The 20,535-nt window shown below is 44.2% G+C and overlaps 1 protein-coding gene across 2 annotated transcripts in view; it reads left to right on the forward strand.

The window, feature by feature from the left end:
* LOC127657562 (nuclear factor of activated T-cells, cytoplasmic 1-like) overlaps positions 1 to 17,791 on the forward strand; it is a 116,314-nt gene extending 98,523 nt beyond the window's left edge. For both annotated transcript variants that reach the window (XM_052146419.1, XM_052146420.1), the window contains one exon: positions 16,483 to 17,791. In XM_052146419.1, the coding sequence (XP_052002379.1) occupies positions 16,483 to 16,538 (56 nt within the window). In that variant the 3' untranslated portion in view covers positions 16,539 to 17,791. The remainder of the gene's footprint in view (positions 1 to 16,482) is intronic.
* The last annotated feature ends 2,744 nt before the right edge of the window (positions 17,792 to 20,535 follow it).

Here is a 20,535-nt window from a genome sequence, read left to right on the forward strand (position 1 = left end):
TTTAGATTAACCCTGCAGTTTAAATGTAATTGATTAAATTAGTGGTGTTTGTCATGCACCACTATTACTTATGCTTATACTGAGGGTTGTGTGTAAAAAACACAAGCTGTTGTATATTAGAAATCTATTATAAGAATCTAAAAGAAAATGACCATTCTGAGGTCTACCTCTCTTTCTGTTTTTCCCCATGCTTTTGTCATTTGTACCAATGGAGAGGTAAATGGTTTGAAAATGGAAAATATGCATTGATAAAGCAGAACAAAACAACACTGTGGTTGATGTGTGGGTGTGAACATTTTGGAACCCCAACCGTCACATCCTTGTCAATTTTTCTCAACAATATAACTTTCCTCTGTGCTCATCTGAGACATTTTTCTCCACAATATTTTTTCTTTCCACAGCATAAACTTCCCATTCTTTGGTTAAAGAGCGCAACAGTCTGGTTCCAGAAGTAAAAATGATTTTTTTTTCCATAGGGGAATTCATTCTTTTTTCAGGTTAACCATTTTTATTGACTCTCATAAATAAACACAAAAAAACTAAAAATATATACACAGAATCAATCTTAACCCCCACTATTACCCCTCCCAATCCCCAACCCCACCCTGGCCCCAACAACATCCCAGTGGTTGCAAATTATAAAGACACACACACACAAAGATACATAAAAATAAATAAATAAACAAATACAAAATATAATAAAATAAACACCCATCCATAAATTATATATACCCACCCCATTTCTCCACGAACCCATTGTACTTCCCCATTCTACCAAACGTTCCCTCCTCAAAGGCCGCCACCCTTCCCATCTCCGAGCACCACTCCTGAAATGAGGGTGCTCCAGCCGACCTCCAGCCCCTTAAAATTATTTGCCTGGCGATCATGACACTGGTTAAGATCCAACTCTTTATGTGTCTATTTTCAATATCGATGACCGCCCCATCGACCAAAATACAGAGTCTGGGGCAAAATTATACCTGAGTACCCAATACATTGCACACCAGACTCTGAACATTTAACCAAAACTCCTGGATCTTAACACACCCCCACAAGACATGGTTTATGTCTCCGTCCTCTGAATGGCATCACCAGCAGGTGATTGTGTGTTTAAGACCAAGCCTAGACAATTTAGAGGGGGTCCAATTGAACCGACTTAACTTCTCCAGTTAGTTTGATAGAAAGGCTTTGCAATGGCAAAATAGGGGCAAGAAATTCCTGTTCAATACAAAACAAGGGAGAGGCTCTTTCAGGTGGAAGCAACCAATGAGCCAAATATCTGAGACCAAACGCATAATAATAAAACAAAATGTTGGGTAAGCCTAGGCCACCTTTGTCAATCGGCCTATGCAACTTACTGAAATGTAATCTGGGGTGCTTACCCTTCCAAATGAAAGACTTCGCTATTCTCTCAAATTGCTTGAATTAAGAGAAGGGGACATCTATTGGGAGTGACAATAGCAGATAGTTGAATTTTGTAATACAGTTCATTTTAATAATGTTAACCTTCCCAATCATTGATAAATTCAATGGAGCCCACCTGCCCACATTGCTCAAAAACCTTTTTATTAAAGGGTCAAAATTAACTTTTTGGGCCACTGGAATGCGCCGGCTGGAAAGCCATTACTGGGCAGGACGCTGTCAGAGCCAAAGCTTTGGATTTAGACCAATTAACTCTTGAGAACTTAGAAAAGGAATTAATAATTCTGTGGAGGCAAGGCATAGATCTAGTAGGGTCGGAGACGAATAATAAAATATAATCTGCGTAAACCAGAAGCTTATGTGCCATATCTCCCGCATCACCCCTGGAAAATCATTCTCCTTTCTTATTGCAGCTGCTAATGGTTCCAGGGCAAGGCAGAACAATAATGGGGAAAGAGGGCAACCCTGCGTGAAATAATATGAAATGAATCAATTTGATCGTACCGCCGCTACAGGGTGTCTGTAAAGTAACTTCATCCAATAAACGTACTCCCAAACCCATACATTTCCAAAATTTTAAAAAGATAATCCCATTCTACCATATCAAACGCCTTTTCGGTGTCAAGTGAGATGGCAGCGACCGGAGTCTAATCTTTCATCACTGACCACATGATATTGATGAAACACCTAATGTTATCAGAAGAGCTGCGGCCCAGAATAAACCCCACCTGATCTATATGTATAAGAGATGTCATAACTTAATCGGTTAGCTAATTTTTTTTTACAATATTTTAATGTCTAGCTGGATCAAGGAATTTGGACATTAACTCTTACACTCGCTTGAATCTTTGTCCTTTTTAAATATCAGACTGATCCGGGCTTTTGTCATGGTTGGCGTAATCTTTCCATTCTTTAATGATTCCGTGTAAACTTCTTACAAAAGTTGAGCCAGTTCTGTAGCATAAGATCTAAAAAATTCAGCGGCAAAACAATCTGGTCCCGGAGCCTTGCCTGTAGGCAGGACTTAATTCGTCAAGCTCCTCCAAGGTTATCTCAGAATCAAGATAATTTTTTTTGCTCATTTGTAAATCTAGGGAGTTCTAGAGGTTCCGCAAAGTTTCTAATATCTTCATCTGTAGACAAAGACATGGAACTATAAAGATCAAGATAGAACACTTTAAAAGCATTATTAATATCAATGGCTGAGGTAAATATTTTACCACCAGCACATTTCACTGAGGGAAAATTTCACTCTGCTTTATAAATCTAGCTAAATGTTTTCCCTCTTTGTCCCCTGACTCAAAATATAACTGTCTTGCCCTGAATAACCAAAACTCCACTTTCTGAGACAAAAATAGAATTATATCTGTATTTCAATCAGGTCAATTCTCTGAGGCCATCAGACGACATTCAGCCTCTGCACTCTGCCTCGGCCCTTTTAATGTTCCCTTCCAACTCCACGAGTTCTTGTGCTTTAGAATTTTTTATGTATGAGGCAAACTGTATGATCTGACCTCTAAAAACTGCCTTAAGTGACTCCCAAGCAGAGGATACTGATGACCAGCTGGTCTCCATATAAACATTGATTTAAGCTTTTAACATTTGTTGGAAATCATTTTGCAAAAGGGATACATTAAAGTGGCAACTATATGATTTATTTTTCTCCATATGTGGCAACACCTCTTAAGTCACCAGGGCATGAGGTTTGTTTCCAATTGAGCAATCAACAACAGATGAAATGATGGACTTGGATCATTTTGGATCAAGTCCATCATTTTGTGTGAAGTGTCAGTGTTGCTCTAGGAGGCTCACACACATTTGCTTCACTATGATCAATGACTGAATCCATCAATAGATTACAATCTCCTCCCAATAGTATATCATGAGGGGTCCCAGCGGCTTGCAACTTCCCTTCAAGATCTTTTAAAAAGCCCTGATCTGTTTGAGACATTTGAATTGTAGATGTTACTTATCAATGTAATGACTCCCCTGCTCTTACTTGAGCCAGCACTAAAGAAAACATGTCCACCCCATATCTTCCCAAATTTTTCAGCTTCCTGCGGGGAAAGATGCGTTTCTTGAAGAAACAGTATATCATATTTCTTATGTTTAAGAAAATAAATAACCTTCCTTCTTTTTATGGGGTGCCCCAACTCATTCACATTCCATGTGGAGAAAGATAATCCAGTAATATTAACAATTGACATTTTGACATATTAGAAAACATTCATTTTGCCATAGAAACCCCGAACTTCCCCCAGAACCAAATTAACAAAAAAAAGAAAAACGTCTAGGTTACGGATGTAACCTCCGTTCCCTGATGGAGGGAACGAGACGTTGTGTCGGAGAAGCGACACTAGGGGTCTCTCTTGAGCGCCGAATATGCCTCTGATCCATTGAAAAAAGGCCAATGAGAAGTTGGTAGTCAGTATTTGCATACCCCGCCCCCGGACATACGGGTATAAAGGCAAGGCAAATACTAGAGTTCATTCAGGATTTTTCTGAGGAGCCGGAAATGGTTCTGGCCACTACAGCGGTTCGGCTCAGCGACGTGGCCGGGAAGACACAACGTCTCGTTCCCTCCATCAGGGAACGGAGGTTACATCCGTAACCTAGACGTTCCCCGTCTGTCGCTCTCTCCACTTTGTGTTGGAGAAGCGACACTAGGGGTCCAATTTAAATCCGCCATGCGCTGAGCCGTGTACATGTTCTGCTGACACAGGAGCGGGCAGGTATTTGTTACGTGCCAAACGACCAGCTGTGCCAGGGCACGTACCCTTCCCCAATGCCCCAGAAAAGTCGTCGGGATCCTTCTGGTTACCCTAGGCAGGGGAACAAGGCGACGCTTGCCAACCTGGGAACGGGCCAAGCCTGGCTGGGCCTCTTTTCTCTCTATGTTTCTTGCATAGAGCAATAGACAGCCAGGGCCCTTACACGCACTGAGGGAAGGGGGTCTTACCCAATTTCCCATACTTTCAGGGGGAGAAAGACCCGTGGAGACCACCCCTGCCCAACTGGGGAAGTATGGTGGTGAATACGTCACATGTGTTTTTAGGCGACACGTGGAAGTGGCGCGGTGGCAGATCCAGCCTCAGCGAGGGTGGATTTGCTCCACACGGCGACCGGGGGGCAGCCGAAACTTTACCCAAGGAAAACGCGGGTCTGCTCGTAAGGGGACTGTATCGCGGAAAATACACACAGGGGTAGTCCACGTAGGAGTCACTACTCTGTGGAGCACGTATTCCAGTACAGGGTAGATCTGAGTACCCGCAGTGGATTGGGTCGGCAATTTCCTCCGCCGAACTGCGGACCCATGAGGGCTAGGGAGGAATCGACCAGGGATTCGCGTTGAGTGGAGTCTCCTGGGAAAAAAGACGCACTGTTTTACCTCAAGCGAGGGAAAGGCGTATATGCAAGCGATTCACCCGGCCAGCCCATCAGTGTGTTACCGAGTTCTACTGGCTCGGACCTGAGAAAACACGGTATGAAACTGTCTCAACCCTGAGATTGAAGTATCTCACAAAGGTGTTGGGTGTTGCCCAACCCGCTGCTCTACAAATGTCTGCCAGGGAGGTACCCTTGGCCAGTGCCCACGAGGACGCAACACTTCTTGTCGAGTGAGCTTGGACCCGCAAGGTGGGGGCACAGCCTGGGTGTGATAAGCCAATGAAATGACATCTACAACCCAGTGGGAAAGCCTCTGTTTGGAGACAGCGTTTCCTTTCCGCTGTCCCCCAAAGCATACAAAGAGCTGCTCAGAGCGTTTAAAGCTCTGCGTGCGGTCCAGTTAGGTACGCAAAGCACGTACCGGACACAGCAACGAAGGGGCTGGGTCTGCCTCCTCCTGGGGCAGCGCTTGCAGGTTCACTACCTGGTCTCTGAAGGGCGTGGTAGGAACCTTTGGCACATAGCCCGGTCGCGGTCTTAGGATCACATGAGTGTCTGCCGGACCGAACTCCAGGCAAGTGTCGCTGACAGAGAACGCTTGCAGGTCCCCGACCCTCTTGATGGAGGCGAGCGCGATCAGCAGGGTAGTCTTAAGAGAGTGGGCCCTGAGTCCAACTGATTCTAGCGGCTCGAAGGGAGGTCTCTGGAGGCCCGCGAGGACTACAGAGAGGTCCCAGGAGGAGAACAGGCTTGGCCGGGAGGGATTTAACCTCCGGGCGCCTCTTAGGAACCTGATGATTAAGTCGTGCTTACCAAGGGACTTGCCGTCTACTGCGTTGTGGTGAGCCGCGATAGCAGCGACATACACCTTTAGGGTGGAAGGGGACAGCCTCCCCTCCAGCCTCTCTTGCAGGAATAAGAGAACTGACCTAACTGCGCACCTCTGTGGGTCTTCCGCCCTGGAAGAACACCAACCTGCGAACAAGCGCCACTTTTGGGCATAAAGCTGCCTGGTAGAAGGGACTCTGGCTTGGTTGATCGTGTCTACAACGGTAGGTGTTAGACCAGCTAGATCTTCCACGTCCCGTCCAGGGACCAGACGTGGAGTTTCCAAAGGTCTGAATGCGGATGCCAAAGAAGGTCCTTCCTCAGGGGGATTCGCCAAGGAGGGGCTGTCGCGAGGAGCACGAGGTCCGAGAACCAGGCCCGGTTGGGCCAGTAGGGAGCCACTAATGTGACTTGTTCCTCGTCCTCCCTGACCTTGCACAGCACCTGTGCAAGAAGGCTCACTGGGGGAAATGCATACTTGCGTAGCCCTGCGGGCCAGCTGTGCGCCAGCGCATCTGTCCCAAGGGGAGCCTCTGTTCGGCCGTACCAGAGCGGGCAGTGGGAGGTCTCTCGGGAGGCAAGCAGGTCTACCTGGGCTCTGCCGAACCGTTCCCAAATCAGCTGGACCGACTGGGGGTGGAGCCTCCACTCTCCGCTGGGTAAGCTTTGTCGTGACAGTGCATCCTCTACCACATTGAGCTTGCCGGGAATGTGAGTGGCACGCAGCGACCTGAGTCGCTGCTGGCTCCAAAGGAGGAGACGACGGGCGAGTCGTGACATGTGGCGAGAGCGTACGCCGCCTTGGCGATTTATGTACACTACCGCAGTGGTGCTGTCTGACCTGATTAGGACGTGTTTGTCTCGAATTAACGGGAGAAACCGCCGCAGGGCAAAGAAAACAGTCAACGACTCTAGGCAATTCATATGCCAGCACAGCGGGGCCCCTCTCCAACGGCCCGTGGCTGCGTGCCCTTTGCACACGGCGCCCCAACCCAATCTGGAGGCATCGGTAGTGACCAGGACGCATCGGGACACCTGCTTCAGGGGCACTACTGCCTGTAGAAAGCAGAGGTCTGTCCAGGGTTTTAGTGTTTTTCGGCAGGCAGTGGTGATTGTCACACGGTACGTGTCGTGGCGCCATGCTCGTCTCGGGACTCGAGTCTGAAGCCAGTGCTGAATCGGTCACATATGCATCAACCCCAGCGGCGTGGTCGCGGCGGAGGATGCTATATGCCCCAGGAGCCTCTGGAAGAGTTTTAGAGGGACCGTAGTGCCTGGCCTGAATTTGGCGAGGCATTTCAGCACCGACTGCGCACGCTCGTTGGTGAGACGTGCGGACATTGAGACTGAGTCTAACTCCATGCCGAGAAAGGAGATGCTCTGGACCGGGGTGAGCTTGCTCTTTTCTCGGTTGACCTGAAGCCCCAAGCGGCTGAGGTGCCTGAGCACCTGGTCTCTGTGAGCGCATAGTAACTCTCGGGAGTGGGCTAGTATGAGCCAGTCGTCGAGGTAATTGAGTATGCGAATGCCAGCTTCTCGGAGCGGGGCAAGAGCTGCCTCTGCGACTTTCGTGAAGACGCGAGGGGACAGAGACATGCCGAAGGGGAGGACTTTGTACTGAAATGCCTGGCCGTCGAACGCGAACCGTAGAAAGGGTCGATGTCACGTCAAAATTAAGACATGGAAGTACGCGTCCTTCAGGTCTACCACTGCGAACCAATCTAGGTGCTGGACGCTTGTCAAGATACACTTGTGCGTGAGCATTTTGAACGGGAGTTTGAGCAGCGCTCGATTGAAAACTCGCAGGTCCAAGATTGGTCGTAAGCCGGCGCCTTTCTTGGGTACAATGAAGTAAGGGCTGTAGAAACCCTTCTTCATTTCGGTTGGAGGGACAGGCTCTTTCACGTCTTTGAGTAAGAGAGTAGCGATCTCCGCGCGCAGGAATTTGGCATGTTGGCCGTGCACTGTGGTAAAGCGGACGTCCGTGAAGGGGGGCGGGGGCCTGGCAAACTGAATTGCGTAACCGAGTCGGATGGTCCGGGCCAGCCAGCGAGACGGATTGGGAAGTGAAAGCCACGCATCCAATCTCCGTGCTAGGGGCACCAAAGGGACGGTTATTTTTGACGTACCCGGCGGGGCTTAGCAGCGGGGTGGAGCAGGTAGTATGCCTTTGGGAGACGCGGACGCGTCCCGAGGCTCTGGTGCTGAGAAAAGACTCAAAGCACTTGCGAGGATGTTGTCCTACAGGCCTTGGAAGGGAGCACAGGGCGACCGCGCCAGGTGGTAGGGTTTCCGGGGCATAGATGGAGCACAACAGCCCTATCCACCGGGGGGATCGTTGTGTACCCATGGGCCGATCCGCCGTCGAGGGTAGCGAGAGCGTATGAGCGTGTGGCTTTGTGATGTCGTGCGGTGAATGGTGCCCTCCACAGCGACGTCAGCTCATCGTTCACTTCCGGGAAAAACGGGACTGGGGGGGCGCGGCTGTGAGCGGCGTCGGGACCCCAGGAACCAGTCATCCAACCGCGATGGCTGTGGGGAGGACGGGGGATTCCAGTCCAAGCCCACGCTGGCGGCGGCCCGGGAAAGCATGTCGGACATCTGAGTGTCAGCCTGAAGGCGGCAGCCCAAGGGAGTCATCTGCGTCAGACACCGCGCTCTCCGATGCAGTGGCGAGCTCATCCACCTCTTTTACTCTTTTAAAACTCGTCTGAGTTTTTATACTGCGCTGTCGAAGCACCCAGGGGCAATATGCACTGCCGTGCAAGGAGAAGAATTGCCGCTGTAATGCGCCCTCAATCCAACAGCATGCAGTAGCGTCAGAGGAATACAGGAACGGGTGTGTTTCACTGCGAACAGCATGCACAACCATCGGCTCCGAAGAAAATTTCTGAATGAACTCTAGTATTTGCCTCGCCTTTATACCCGTATGTCCGGGGGCGGGGTATGAACTTCTCATTGGCCTTTTTTCAATGGATCAGAGGCATATTCGGCGCTCAAGAGAGACCCCTAGTGTCGCTTCTCCGACACAACGTGGAGAGAGCGACAGACGGGGAACAGGCATCCATCCCTCTAAACTCTAAAAGTCCACGTACGCCTACGAGAGCCCCCGCAACAACTTTGCCGTCGGATTGCTCAAGTCCAGTGTTTGTGTACAAATTTTGTGAGACAAAATTACATAACATAAAATACTCAGAACAGAACTGTCTCGGAGGTGTGCTCCTCCACAAAACATACTCCAGCCGCTAGGAGGAACCAGCACAAAAAGAAACCAAAAAGGCGCTCACTTTCGTCAGACAGTCAATTGTATGTACAGCGAGACAGCTCACTCGGGGGCCACATGAGAAACATCAAATGGTTTACTCACCCCATTGCTTCTATGAAAGACGATGCTTGATGTGGGCATGTAAATACTTTGTGGACATCGTTAGTATCTTTTCTCAATTTGGCCAGGAACATCAGAGCAAAAGCGATCTTCCATCGATGTATGAGTTTCTTGCATTCCTTTGATCACTTTTCTCTCTTGTCGAATTCGCAATATCCGTGAACAAGAAAATGTTGTGATTGTGAGATGTTGTGATCAAGAAAGCCTTCCTTTGCTCCTTGCCTCGTGTAACATGAGATTTTTATCGGATGATCACAGAAATTTGGCCAGAATTGATCGGGGCCTGTCTCCCTCCGTCGCTGGTAAAGTGTCTGCACTTATATATAGCCTTTTAAACTTAGCGGTATTCAAAGCGCTTTACACTATTTCTCATTCACCCATTCACACGCCATTGAAGGCAGTGCTGCCATGCAAGGCGCTAGCCTGCCATTGGGAGCAACTTGGGTTTCATTGTCTTGGCCAAGGACACTTCGGCAGGTGGAGCCGTGTGAATTGAACCGCCAACCCTGCGATTAGTGGACAACCCGCTCTACCACCTGAGCCACAGCCGCCCCTTAACAGTCGATCTCTGAGCCGGAACTCTGTGAGCTTCATTTATTTCCAACTTATGGCCTGTTATGTTGAGTAGACTCTGAAAGAGCTCATCTAGGAATTTCACCATATCTCGGCCTTCCTCATGCTCAGGAATTCCAACAATTCGGACGTTGTTTCACCGGCTACGATTCTCCAAATCCTCCAGTTTTTCCAAAATCCATTGCAAGTCTGTTTTGGTCGCTAGCTGGTTAGCAGCTAATTTCCTCTCCGATGACTCCAGATCCGTCTCTCGATATCCCCGATTCTTGTAAACAACTCAGAGAATTTTGTTTCCAATGTAGTAATCAATCTACGTATTACAGCAAGATCCTCTTAAGTCAGCAACAACCTTCGTTAGCATTCATTTCATTACAGACATGCTCGAAAGCTGGGATTGAATTTCTACCACTGCAATGTCCAAACAGAGTCCCTGGTCTGCAGGCCTGTCAGAGTTTTCAGCTTGAGCACGTAAGTGTCTTTTAATATCTCCAGAGCCCAAGGATTTTTAATTCTTTGCCATGTTGACTTCAAAGAACAGATATATAACTAGGTGTATCAAATTTCCCCGGTTTATGACATAAAAATAATTAAAAACTAGTAAAGTGCGCAGAGCGCACCATTCACACGTCCGCTCCTCGCATGGCGCCACGTGACCTCACCTGGGGAATTCATTCTTAACAATAACTTATAAACCTTATAACTTATAAACAATAAAATACAGACCTACAGTGAGCACCGAGGTTGCTCGGTCCAAATTATTTAAACTTTTAAAAAAAATTTAGAAACAAAGTGCGCCAAAAGTGCTCTGCAGCGATCAGCCACTCCCATGACACAATATGAATGATGTAATCGAGCCGCTCTCCCTACACTTTCAAACTACTTATATATTTTTAATTATCTTAAAATATATTGTTTTATATATATTGTTATACTCAACAAAATATATATTTTTCATAATTTTTCATTCAGTTAAGTCATTCACAATGCTCCATGGGATTGTAGTGCAAGTCCTGATGAAAGACGTTAAATACACTGGAGTTGTAAGCTTTTTGTCTTTTTGTCTGATTTTCATATATTTTTATGTTTCTATTAAGTTTTAATGTGATTCACCTCAGAGCTGTTTGTTCCCTTTCAAAAAGCTACACTTATGATGCTGCGCTGAATTAGTGCTTTGGGAACAACTTTAGGTGTGACCAGCTGTGAATATGTGTGAAACACGTCAATGAACATTGACCGGAATTTATAGCCTCTGCCGGTGACATCATTGGATGCACCTATAGCAGGGCTATAAATAGATGCATCACAGGTGCATTGTCAGGTATTTTGTCTGAAGAGCAGTCCTGGGGCATCCCAGTGCGGCAATGAAGCACATCATCTCGTTCCGCTTTTATCAGGGAACAAGGGTTACAATAAAGTAACCTGAGACGTTCCCTATCAAAAAGCTACACTTATGATGCTGCGCTGATTTAGCGCTTTGGGAACGAGAATACCCACGCCACCGCACTGTGGATCCCCTTACGCTTGTGTTGTGTGCTCACAAGAGCGTCTTAGACATGAGCTTGTGATATCGACTCAAGGACATAAGAGCCCGGATTGGCATGAACATCCAAACTATAAAATCGAATGAATGTGTGTGGAGAGGACCAGCCTGCCGCATCACAAACATGCTGCAGAGGGACACCTCTAGCCAAGGCTTTAGAGGAGGCGACCCCTCTGGTAGAGTGAGCCCTGATACCTACTGGCGAAGCATGACCGCGTGCCTCATAGGCCAGGGCAATGGCCTACGAGGCACGCGGTCTATACTGACCGTCACCCAATGCGACATAGTCTGCTTGTTGGTGGCTGCCCCCCTGTTGCGGCCCCCATGGCAAAAAAATAGTTGCCCTGACTTACGCCACTGGCTAGTGCGGTGGACATAAGTCAGAGGCTATAAATTCCAGTCAATTTTCATTGACGTGTTGCACACATATTCACAGCCGGTAGTTGTTCCCAAAGCACTAATTCAGAGCAGCATCATAAGTGTAGCTTTTTGAAAGGGAACAAGGGTTACAGTCAAGTATCCCGAGACGATTTGGTTCATGGCTTACAACTCTTTCATGAAGGATTTGATTAAATCCCTATGGAAAAAATTAATGAGAAAAAATACATCCAGAGGTCAAGACAGAACTGGCCACAGAACTGCCGCTCACTGGATGCTTTTTGTTTTTGGCACCATTCTGAGTAAATTCTAGAGACTGTTGTCTGTGAAAATCCCAGAAATACTTAAACCAGCCCATCTGGCACCAACAATTATGCCACGGTCCAAATCGCTGAGAACATTTCCCCCATTCTGATGGTTGATGTGCACATTACCTGAAACTCCTGACTTCACTGGCGTGACACGATTGGCTCTTTAGATAACTGCATGATGATTGTTGGTGCCAGATGGGCTGGTTTGAGTATTTCTGTAACTGCTGATCTACTGGGATTTTCACTAACAACTGTCTCTAGAATTTATCACAAATTGATCTTTAAAATATCTACATAAATAAATAATAATGTAATATAATTTATTCTGTTATTTTTGTATGTTTTTAAAATTTTAAACTGATGATGCAACAAATGATTGAAAAGGATTCATCACTTCTACGCTGAAATTTTATGAGACATGACTGGCTGTCACATACTGTATGCATTTTCTCAGACATCTATATATCTAGACATCAGACATCTTTATATCTAGATCTTTATATCTAAATATGTACAACAAAAATACAGAATATCAGTAGTACACCCAAATGGCAATATGGCTATAGTTTACTTCCATGTTGCTTCTTCGTCAAATAGCAATGTCAATTGTAAATCAAGTCAATCACTGAAACAACAGCGCCACCTTGAGGAACAAATTAATGTGTATTTGAACTGATACAGTATATCATACTAAAACATACTGATACTGATATATAGGGTCTTTCCCACTGGCAGTACTAAAGCCCGTTTTAGGTACTTTTCCCGAGGTCTAGTGATTTTCATCACTTTCGCACCTAAGGAACTATAGTTCCTCTAAGCCGTTTTAGGGGACATTTTTAGCTCCTACTCCAGTGTAGATACTTTTGGGGCATGTAGGGACTGTGGGAGGTGCTGCAGCCTGTGATTGGTCAAAACCCTGCATCGAGAAAGGAGAGGAGCTCCAGAGCCGCCATAGTAAACAAACTAGCTGCTAGCCTGCTACTCAGAGAACTGCACTAATTTTACAATTCCCTTAACAGAAATAACATATAACAAACAAAGTATCCAAAGAGAATCACCCTTTTCACATACGTACATGTGTATGTGTGTGTGAGTTCATCAGGAGACACACTTTGAGTTTTCATCGCAAATTACTACATCAGTTTTTTCCTGGGATGACAGATATAAATAATCAGATAAATAATCCGATGTTTATCAAGAGTGGATAATTGAACTTTATTATACACTAAACCATCATGGAATCTAGTTTACATGAGGGAAGTATTGCTTGCCCGTTACTGCATGGTTAACTTGAATCAAACATGTCTTTTTTAATATGTCAATGAGTGAGTACCTCTGTACAGTAATTTATGCTGAGTCATAAAAGCATTTATTGTAAAAGATTGTGTTGATAAATAGGTTTATAGGCATTTTTAACATGTTGTCCACTGAGTTCAGCGTGTGCAGCATGGTTAAAGAGTGCCTCCACCTCGTCTCATCTCTCTGGCAGCAGCCTGGAGCACTGCACACACGCCTCGCAAGTCCAGTTTAAACTGTAACCTGAAGACACAAGTTGTGTCCGAAAACTGGTAAATGCTGCCTTTGGATGCTGTATAAGGATGGATGAAGGTGGGATGAAATAAGGTGTCAGGATGATGCAAGGGAGGGGGAAGTCTCGGCTTCCCCAGCCCTTAGAGGATTCCCTGCAGGGGATTTCCATCTGGAGCTGATGTGAGACGAGATCCTTAGGCATGCCTTTGACCAAGTGAAAGTGATTGATAGTCAACGCCTCCAGCCAGATGTTACACTCACATATATGTATTTTTCAGTTATCAAGGATTGGTTGTATCGAGTGACACAGAACATCCAGACAAAGGAAGATACAACCCAATTGTTAGAAATGTTATTCCAGACAGCTCATTATAATCCGATGGCCGGTCACTTAGGGCAAGAAAAAACACTGAACCATCTAATGGCCCGTTTGTATCAGCCCGGGATTCACGGGGATGTCCACAGGTGGTGTGTGGCTTGCTGTGAATTTCCAGCTGGTGAATCCGCCGGCCTCCCCAATAGTGCCATTACACCCCCTTCCATTGATCGAGGTCCCATTTGAACAAATTGGTATAGACCTCTTCGGGCCATTAGAATGCACAGCACACAGGTATCATTTTGTGTTGGTTCTGATGGACTACGCAATGCACTATCCAGAAGCAGAGCCTCTGTGCAACATCTCAGCACGTAGTTTTGCAGAGGCACTCTTCAGAATAATCTCCCATGTGGGGATTCCAAAAGAAATTCTCACTGATCAAGGCACAATGTTTATGTCAAGCACACTATGCGAACTGTACAAATAATTGGGGATTAAATCGATGTCCTATGGGAAAATTGGGAGGAGGGACCTTCAAACAGCAAAAACGAAATTCAATACATTCTTGACCTGAGAGCAAAACTCCACATACTTGGGTAATTAACACAGGAGAATTTGCTCTAGGCTCAAGAATGTCAAAAAAGCTGGCTGTATAATAGGGGTACTCGGATACGGGAATTTGTACCGGGAGATAACGTTCTTGTATTACTCCCCACATTGAGCTCTAAATTAATCATCAATTGGCAAGGACCCTTTGAGGTCACACGGCGAGTCGGGGAAAACTATTAGATGGTTAAATGAACAGATAGAGGTGGAGCACATCAGATTTACCATCTCAATCTCCTAAAACCATGAAGAGAGGCAGTCCCCGTGACTTTGGCGATGGTGGTTTTTGGAGAGGAAGTGAACTTAAAAGCCACGGATTGATCAACTGCTCGATCGGTTGGACGCAACTCGCTTTTATTCGACACTGGATTTGACAAAGGGATATTAGCAGATCCCCTTAACTCCCATGTCCTGTGAAAAAATTGCATTTTCCACACTATTTGGCTTACACCAATTTGTCACCCTTTGGTTTTTTCAGGGCCCCGGCTATGTTTCAGTGGCTCATGGATAGAATCCTCAGACTGCACACCGCTTTTGCTGCTGCCTATCTGGATGACATCATTATTTATGGTAATGATTGGCAGCGGCACCTGCAGCATCTGAGGGCTGTCCTGAAGTCGTTGAGATGGGCGGGACTCACAGCAAACCCTAAAAAGTGTTTATTTGGATGGGTACTGTATCTGGGCTTCCACTTGGTTCATGGACAGGTGCAGCCCCAAATTGATAAGACCGCAGCGATTGCAGCCTGCCCGAGACCTAAGACCAAAAAGGAGGTGAGACAGTTCCTGTGGCTGGCTGGCTATTATCGGAAGTTTGTGCCCAATTATTCAACCGTCATCAGCTTGCTGACTGATCTTACTAAAAAGGGGGAACCAGATCTGGTCCAGTGAACAGAGCCATGTCAGCAGGCGTTCACGCAAGATAAAGCTGCACATTGTGGCAGGCAGTTATTGCACTCTCCTGACCTTACTCTCCCTTTTATGTTGCAGACGGATGCATTGGAACGGGGTTGGGAGCAGTACTGTCCCAGATGGTGGAGGGGGAGGAACGCCTTATGCTGTACATTATTCGCAAGCTCTCGATGAGAGAGACTAATACAGCACAGTACAGTTTTTGGCCATCAAGAGGGCGGTCCTCACCCTGCGATACTATCTGTTGGGACATGCTTTCACCCTATGCTCAGACCATGCCCCGCTCCAGTGGCTCCATTGCATGAAGGATGCCAATGCATGGATCACCTGTTGGTATCTAGCTCTTCAGCCGTTTAAGTTTGAGCGGATTTCCTCTCCAAGAATGGGGGGGTAAGGGATGACTCCCTGGCCTGAGTCAGGTGATGGGGGCATGGCCGAGCGACGTCTGCGGAGATCGTGGCCAAGAGAGTGTGTACAGTAAGGGTTGAAATCTGTGGGAAATCACCTCTAACAGCTGTTTTGTGTTTGCAGTGACAGCGGAGAGAGATTTAAAAGGCAATCCAGACTGCCGGAGGGGAGAGAGAGAGAGTCACACACAACCCTGACTTTGTGTGTTGTCTGCTGGAAAGCAAGAGCTTTGTGATACACTGGAGCATGTAAAAATAAAGATATACATTGACTGTTCACCTGGCCTCACTTCCTCCTTCGTCCAAGAGCTAGAGACTTGTCACAGTCTATTACATATGTAGGGTTACTAATGACCCAATACACTTTTGGTTGTAATTACTTTGGTAATTAATATTTATTTTTATTTATTTGATTTTTGCAATTTTGGCATTTTTTATTTTCACTGAGAAAGGTTGAGGAATATTTAAGAGGTGGGTGCATAACTACCAAACAAATGGATGTGGTAAACGGGGTGGAATGAAGTCCTGGGTGACCTGAGATATGTATTTAAGTGGTTAACATAACATAGACTGATTAGGAAATGTTACAATTTGGTCAATACATAAACAACAGCAGATGTGTGATTTATTAGCCTAACACGGAACAAATATTAGGCCAAATAATGTGTTAGGATAATCCATAAGTGATGGATGGATTGGCGCCAAAATCCTGTAAAGGTTTGATTAAAAGAGCAGTGTTTTCATGATGGGTCTCATTGATCTCAATTGGTCACTGATCTTTTGATATGTTAACTAGTTAGCCTATTACAATGTAAGGGCTTTAACTTAACAGGTAGTGCTCACCACTAAGTATTAATGTGGAGTCTTTTGTGCTTTTTGTCTTCACAGTAAACGAGATTATTAGAAATGATTTGTCAAGCATCTCAGCTCCCAGTCACACATAGATTCCCGTCCAGATGAAGAGAGGAACTTTGAACATCTTATGGACCTGGACTGGATCTAACTGAACTGGAAAATAAGGGGGTATTTACACTTTGTTACTTCATGTGTTTTTACTGATTGGATAGCTATCTGATCATGAAAAGACCACGAATGTGTCTGGTTGTTTGAGCCACATATGTCAATTTTACTCCTCCCAAACGGCACTACGTCAGCAAACAGAAACATTTTAAAATGCATAAAGTGTAAATGCCCCCAAACTCATGACCAAACGTCTCGTGTTAACAGCCATAAATCCAAAGTCTACAATCTAACACCTCATGTAAAAAAATTATAATAATTATTTATATATATATATATATATATATATATATATATATATATATATATATATATATATATATATTATTTGTTCTTGCCTTAAATATAATTGCTCTTCCAAAGACTAAAGGAGGCTGTTGGTGGGACTGCAGAGTTTGTACATGTGTTTTCTGGTATGCAGGAGGTGAAGGTGGTTTGGCATGTCAGTCCACTATCAGTAGTGCCTTGTAACAAGCTTAGAGCCACATGAAATTTACCATCTACCGGGAAGTCAAACAAATCAGCTGACCTTTGAATTTAATCAAAAGTTTGCTTTGAGACACATTTTGGACAGTGATGATTGAAAATACCTTTAAAATGCCTCTTATAACCAAATATAATGATTTCTCTGGAACGCTACTTAAACTGTTGCTAGAAAGCTCTAGATATGTCTTACCTCTATTGCTTTAGTTTCTCCATTGCATTTCTACTCTACACTTCTACCTCGCTTTTGCCTTACTGCTCTCTGCCTTTCTTTTGTATTATTACATATGAATTTTATTACCTAAAATTTTTATTCTGACATTATATAACTAATGTAGATTTATATACATGCAATCATATCTCTATTGTAGTTAACTAATGTGCACATTTCCTCGAAATTCCTTATCTTGCTTGACCTGTGCATATGTAAACGTTATCTCTCAAACAACAATAAGGTTTGAATGAGCTGAATTGTGAAATGTAATTCTGTTGTGTAATGCTGTTTGACCTGAATACATGAATGTGTGACTTTAATATGAAATATTTATGAAATCCATGTTGTATGTTTGCAGTAGGCTTTCAATAAACATATATGCAATAAAGAACAATAATAAATAATCATTTGAAATTCATATTGCAACACTTATTTTATATATATTTTTTCATAATGCTGTTTTTACAATGATATGATCAATAAATCATTACACGCACCCTCATGAGTCCATGGAAATCTCTATCAATATTAAATCTGTAGAAACAACTGACTATTGACTGTTTATGAAGTGATTCCCTGAATGATCAATAAATGATTCACTAATAAATAAATTATTCACTTTTATCAGTGGAATAGGTAGGTCAGTTATCCAAATATTGGGCTTAATGTTTCATCATTATTTAGGATTTATTCATAATTATTATACTAAATATGCTAAATACATAAATGCAAATGTATGTACAATTTCCACCTGGGGAGTATTGACAGAAACAATACATCAGGTTTAACATTCGCTGCCTGACAAATTGAATTCAGGATAAGAAATAAATGTGTAATTCGTAATTGTAGAAGAAAATAACAACAATTCACTTTTTCTTCTCATATGTAAGCACACAATTATGAATAATGACACAGAAACCTGAACTTTGTTAAAGTGTGCACTGTTTTCCTGAGTGTCACCTGCTCCATGTCATCTGTAACACATTGCGTATTATAAAAGTCATTGTAATCTATTGTTATACTCAGTAATCAATGCATCATTTTTTCATTTATTTTCATTAATAGATAAATTCACACTGCCCTGTGTCAGACTCAACAATAAAATCACAAAGAATAAAAGGTTCGTAAGGACTAAGAATAATATTTATGCTCAGCATAAAGTATGGAATTCTTCAATTATCTGACAATTTATGAGATTAATTGTTGGTTGTGTATACTTGCAGTAAATTATCAGCAAAATCTGACAACAATGGTATCATAAATTGAGCTTTTTAGCTCAGATCACACTAAAAAACAATTTTTCAGGCTGGTCCAGCTAATGCGCATACATGTTCCCCAGATAACTGACAGGCAATGTCTGTATCTAAGGTCTGTTCCTTTTATCTGTCATGCAGGACTTTTTTCATCCACCATATTGGGTGTTCCAATTTCTTCCAATTTACAGGTGAAACTCGAAAAATTAGAATATCGTGCAAAAGTTCATTAATTTCAGTAATTCAACTTAAAAGGTGAAACTAATATATTATATAGACTCATTAAAAGCAAAGTAAGATATTTCAAGCCTTTATTTGATATAATTTTGATGATTATGGCTTACAGCTTATGAAAACCCCAAATTCAGAATCTTATTACATGAAATCAATAAAAAAAAGGATTTTAAATACAGAAATGTCGGCCCTTTGAAAAGTATAATCATGCATATGTACTCAGTACTTGGTTTGGGCCCCTTTTGCATTAATTACTGCCTCAATGCGGCGTGGCATGGATGCTATCAGCCTGTGGCACTGCTGAGGTGTTATGGAAGACCAAGATGCTTCAATAGCGGCCTTCAGCTCTTCTGGATTGTTTGGTCTCATGTCTCTCATCTTTCTCTTGGCAATGCCCCATAGATTCTCTATGGGGTTCAGGTCAGGTGAGTTTGCTGGCCAATCAAGCACAGTAATACCATGGTCATTGAACCAGGTTTTGGTAATTTTTGAGTGTGGGCAGGTGCCAATTCCTGCTGGAAAATGAAGTCAGCATCTCCATAAAGCTTGTCTGCTGAAGGAAGCATGAAGTGCTCTAAAATGTCCCGGTAGACGGCTGCGTTGACTCTGGACTTAATAAAGCACAGTGGACCAACACCAGCCGATGACATGGCTCCCCAAACCAACACAGACTGTGGAAACTTCACACTGGACTTCAAGCATCTTGGATTGTGTGCCTCTCCATTCTTCCTCCAGACTCTGGGACCTTGGTTTCCAAATGAGATGCAAAATTTGCTCTCATCAGAAAAGAGGACTTTGGACCACTGAGCAACAGACCAGTTCTTTTTTTCTTTAGCCCAGGTAAGACGTTTGACATTTGAAGCCCATGTCCAGGACCCGTCTGTGTGTGGTGGCTCTTGATGCAGTAACTCCAGCCTCAGTCCACTCCTTGTGAAGCTCCCCACACATTTGAATGGCCTTTTCCTGACAATCCTCTCCAGGCTACGGTCATCCCTGCTGCTTGTGCACCTTTTTCTTCCACACTTTTCCCTTCCACTTAACTTTCTATTAATGTGCTTTGATACAGCACTTTGAGAACATCCAACTTCTTTTGCAATTACCTTTTGAGGCTTTCCCTCCTTGTGGAGGGTGTCAATGATGGTTTTCTGCACAACTGTCAGGTCAGCAGTCTTCCCCATGATTGTGAATTCAACTGAACCAGACTGAGAGACCATTTAAAGGCTCAGGAACCCTTTGCAGGTGTTTAGCTGATTAGAGTGTGACACTTTGAGCCTACAATACTGAACCTTTTCACAATATTCTAATTTTCTGAGATTCTGAATTTGGGGTTTTCATAAGCTGTAAGCCATAATCATCAAAATTATATCAAATAAAGGCTTGAAATATCTTACTTTGCTTGTAATGAGTCTATATAATATATTAGTTTCACCTTTTAAGTTGAATTACTGAAATTAATGAACTTTTGCACGATATTCTAATTTTTCGAGTTTCACCTGTAAGTAGGCAAGTTCAAAACCCCAAGTGGGGGTATTGGGACAGGGCCATTATTTCTGGTGCTGCACCGGATGTAACTGAGCTAGCGTAGACGAAAAGCAGAAGTGACTGTGTGTGCATATTAGACTATTAGCCTGTTTCATGTGACATCACAGTATGACCGCACCGCATTAAGACAGGCTCATCACAGATGCTTTTTAAACTGTGACTAAATCAGACTAGAAAATAGCACAGAACATTTGT

The sequence above is a fragment of the Xyrauchen texanus genome, chromosome 17 (assembly GCF_025860055.1).
Source record: "Xyrauchen texanus isolate HMW12.3.18 chromosome 17, RBS_HiC_50CHRs, whole genome shotgun sequence".
NCBI classification, from domain to species: Eukaryota; Metazoa; Chordata; class Actinopteri; order Cypriniformes; family Catostomidae; genus Xyrauchen; species Xyrauchen texanus.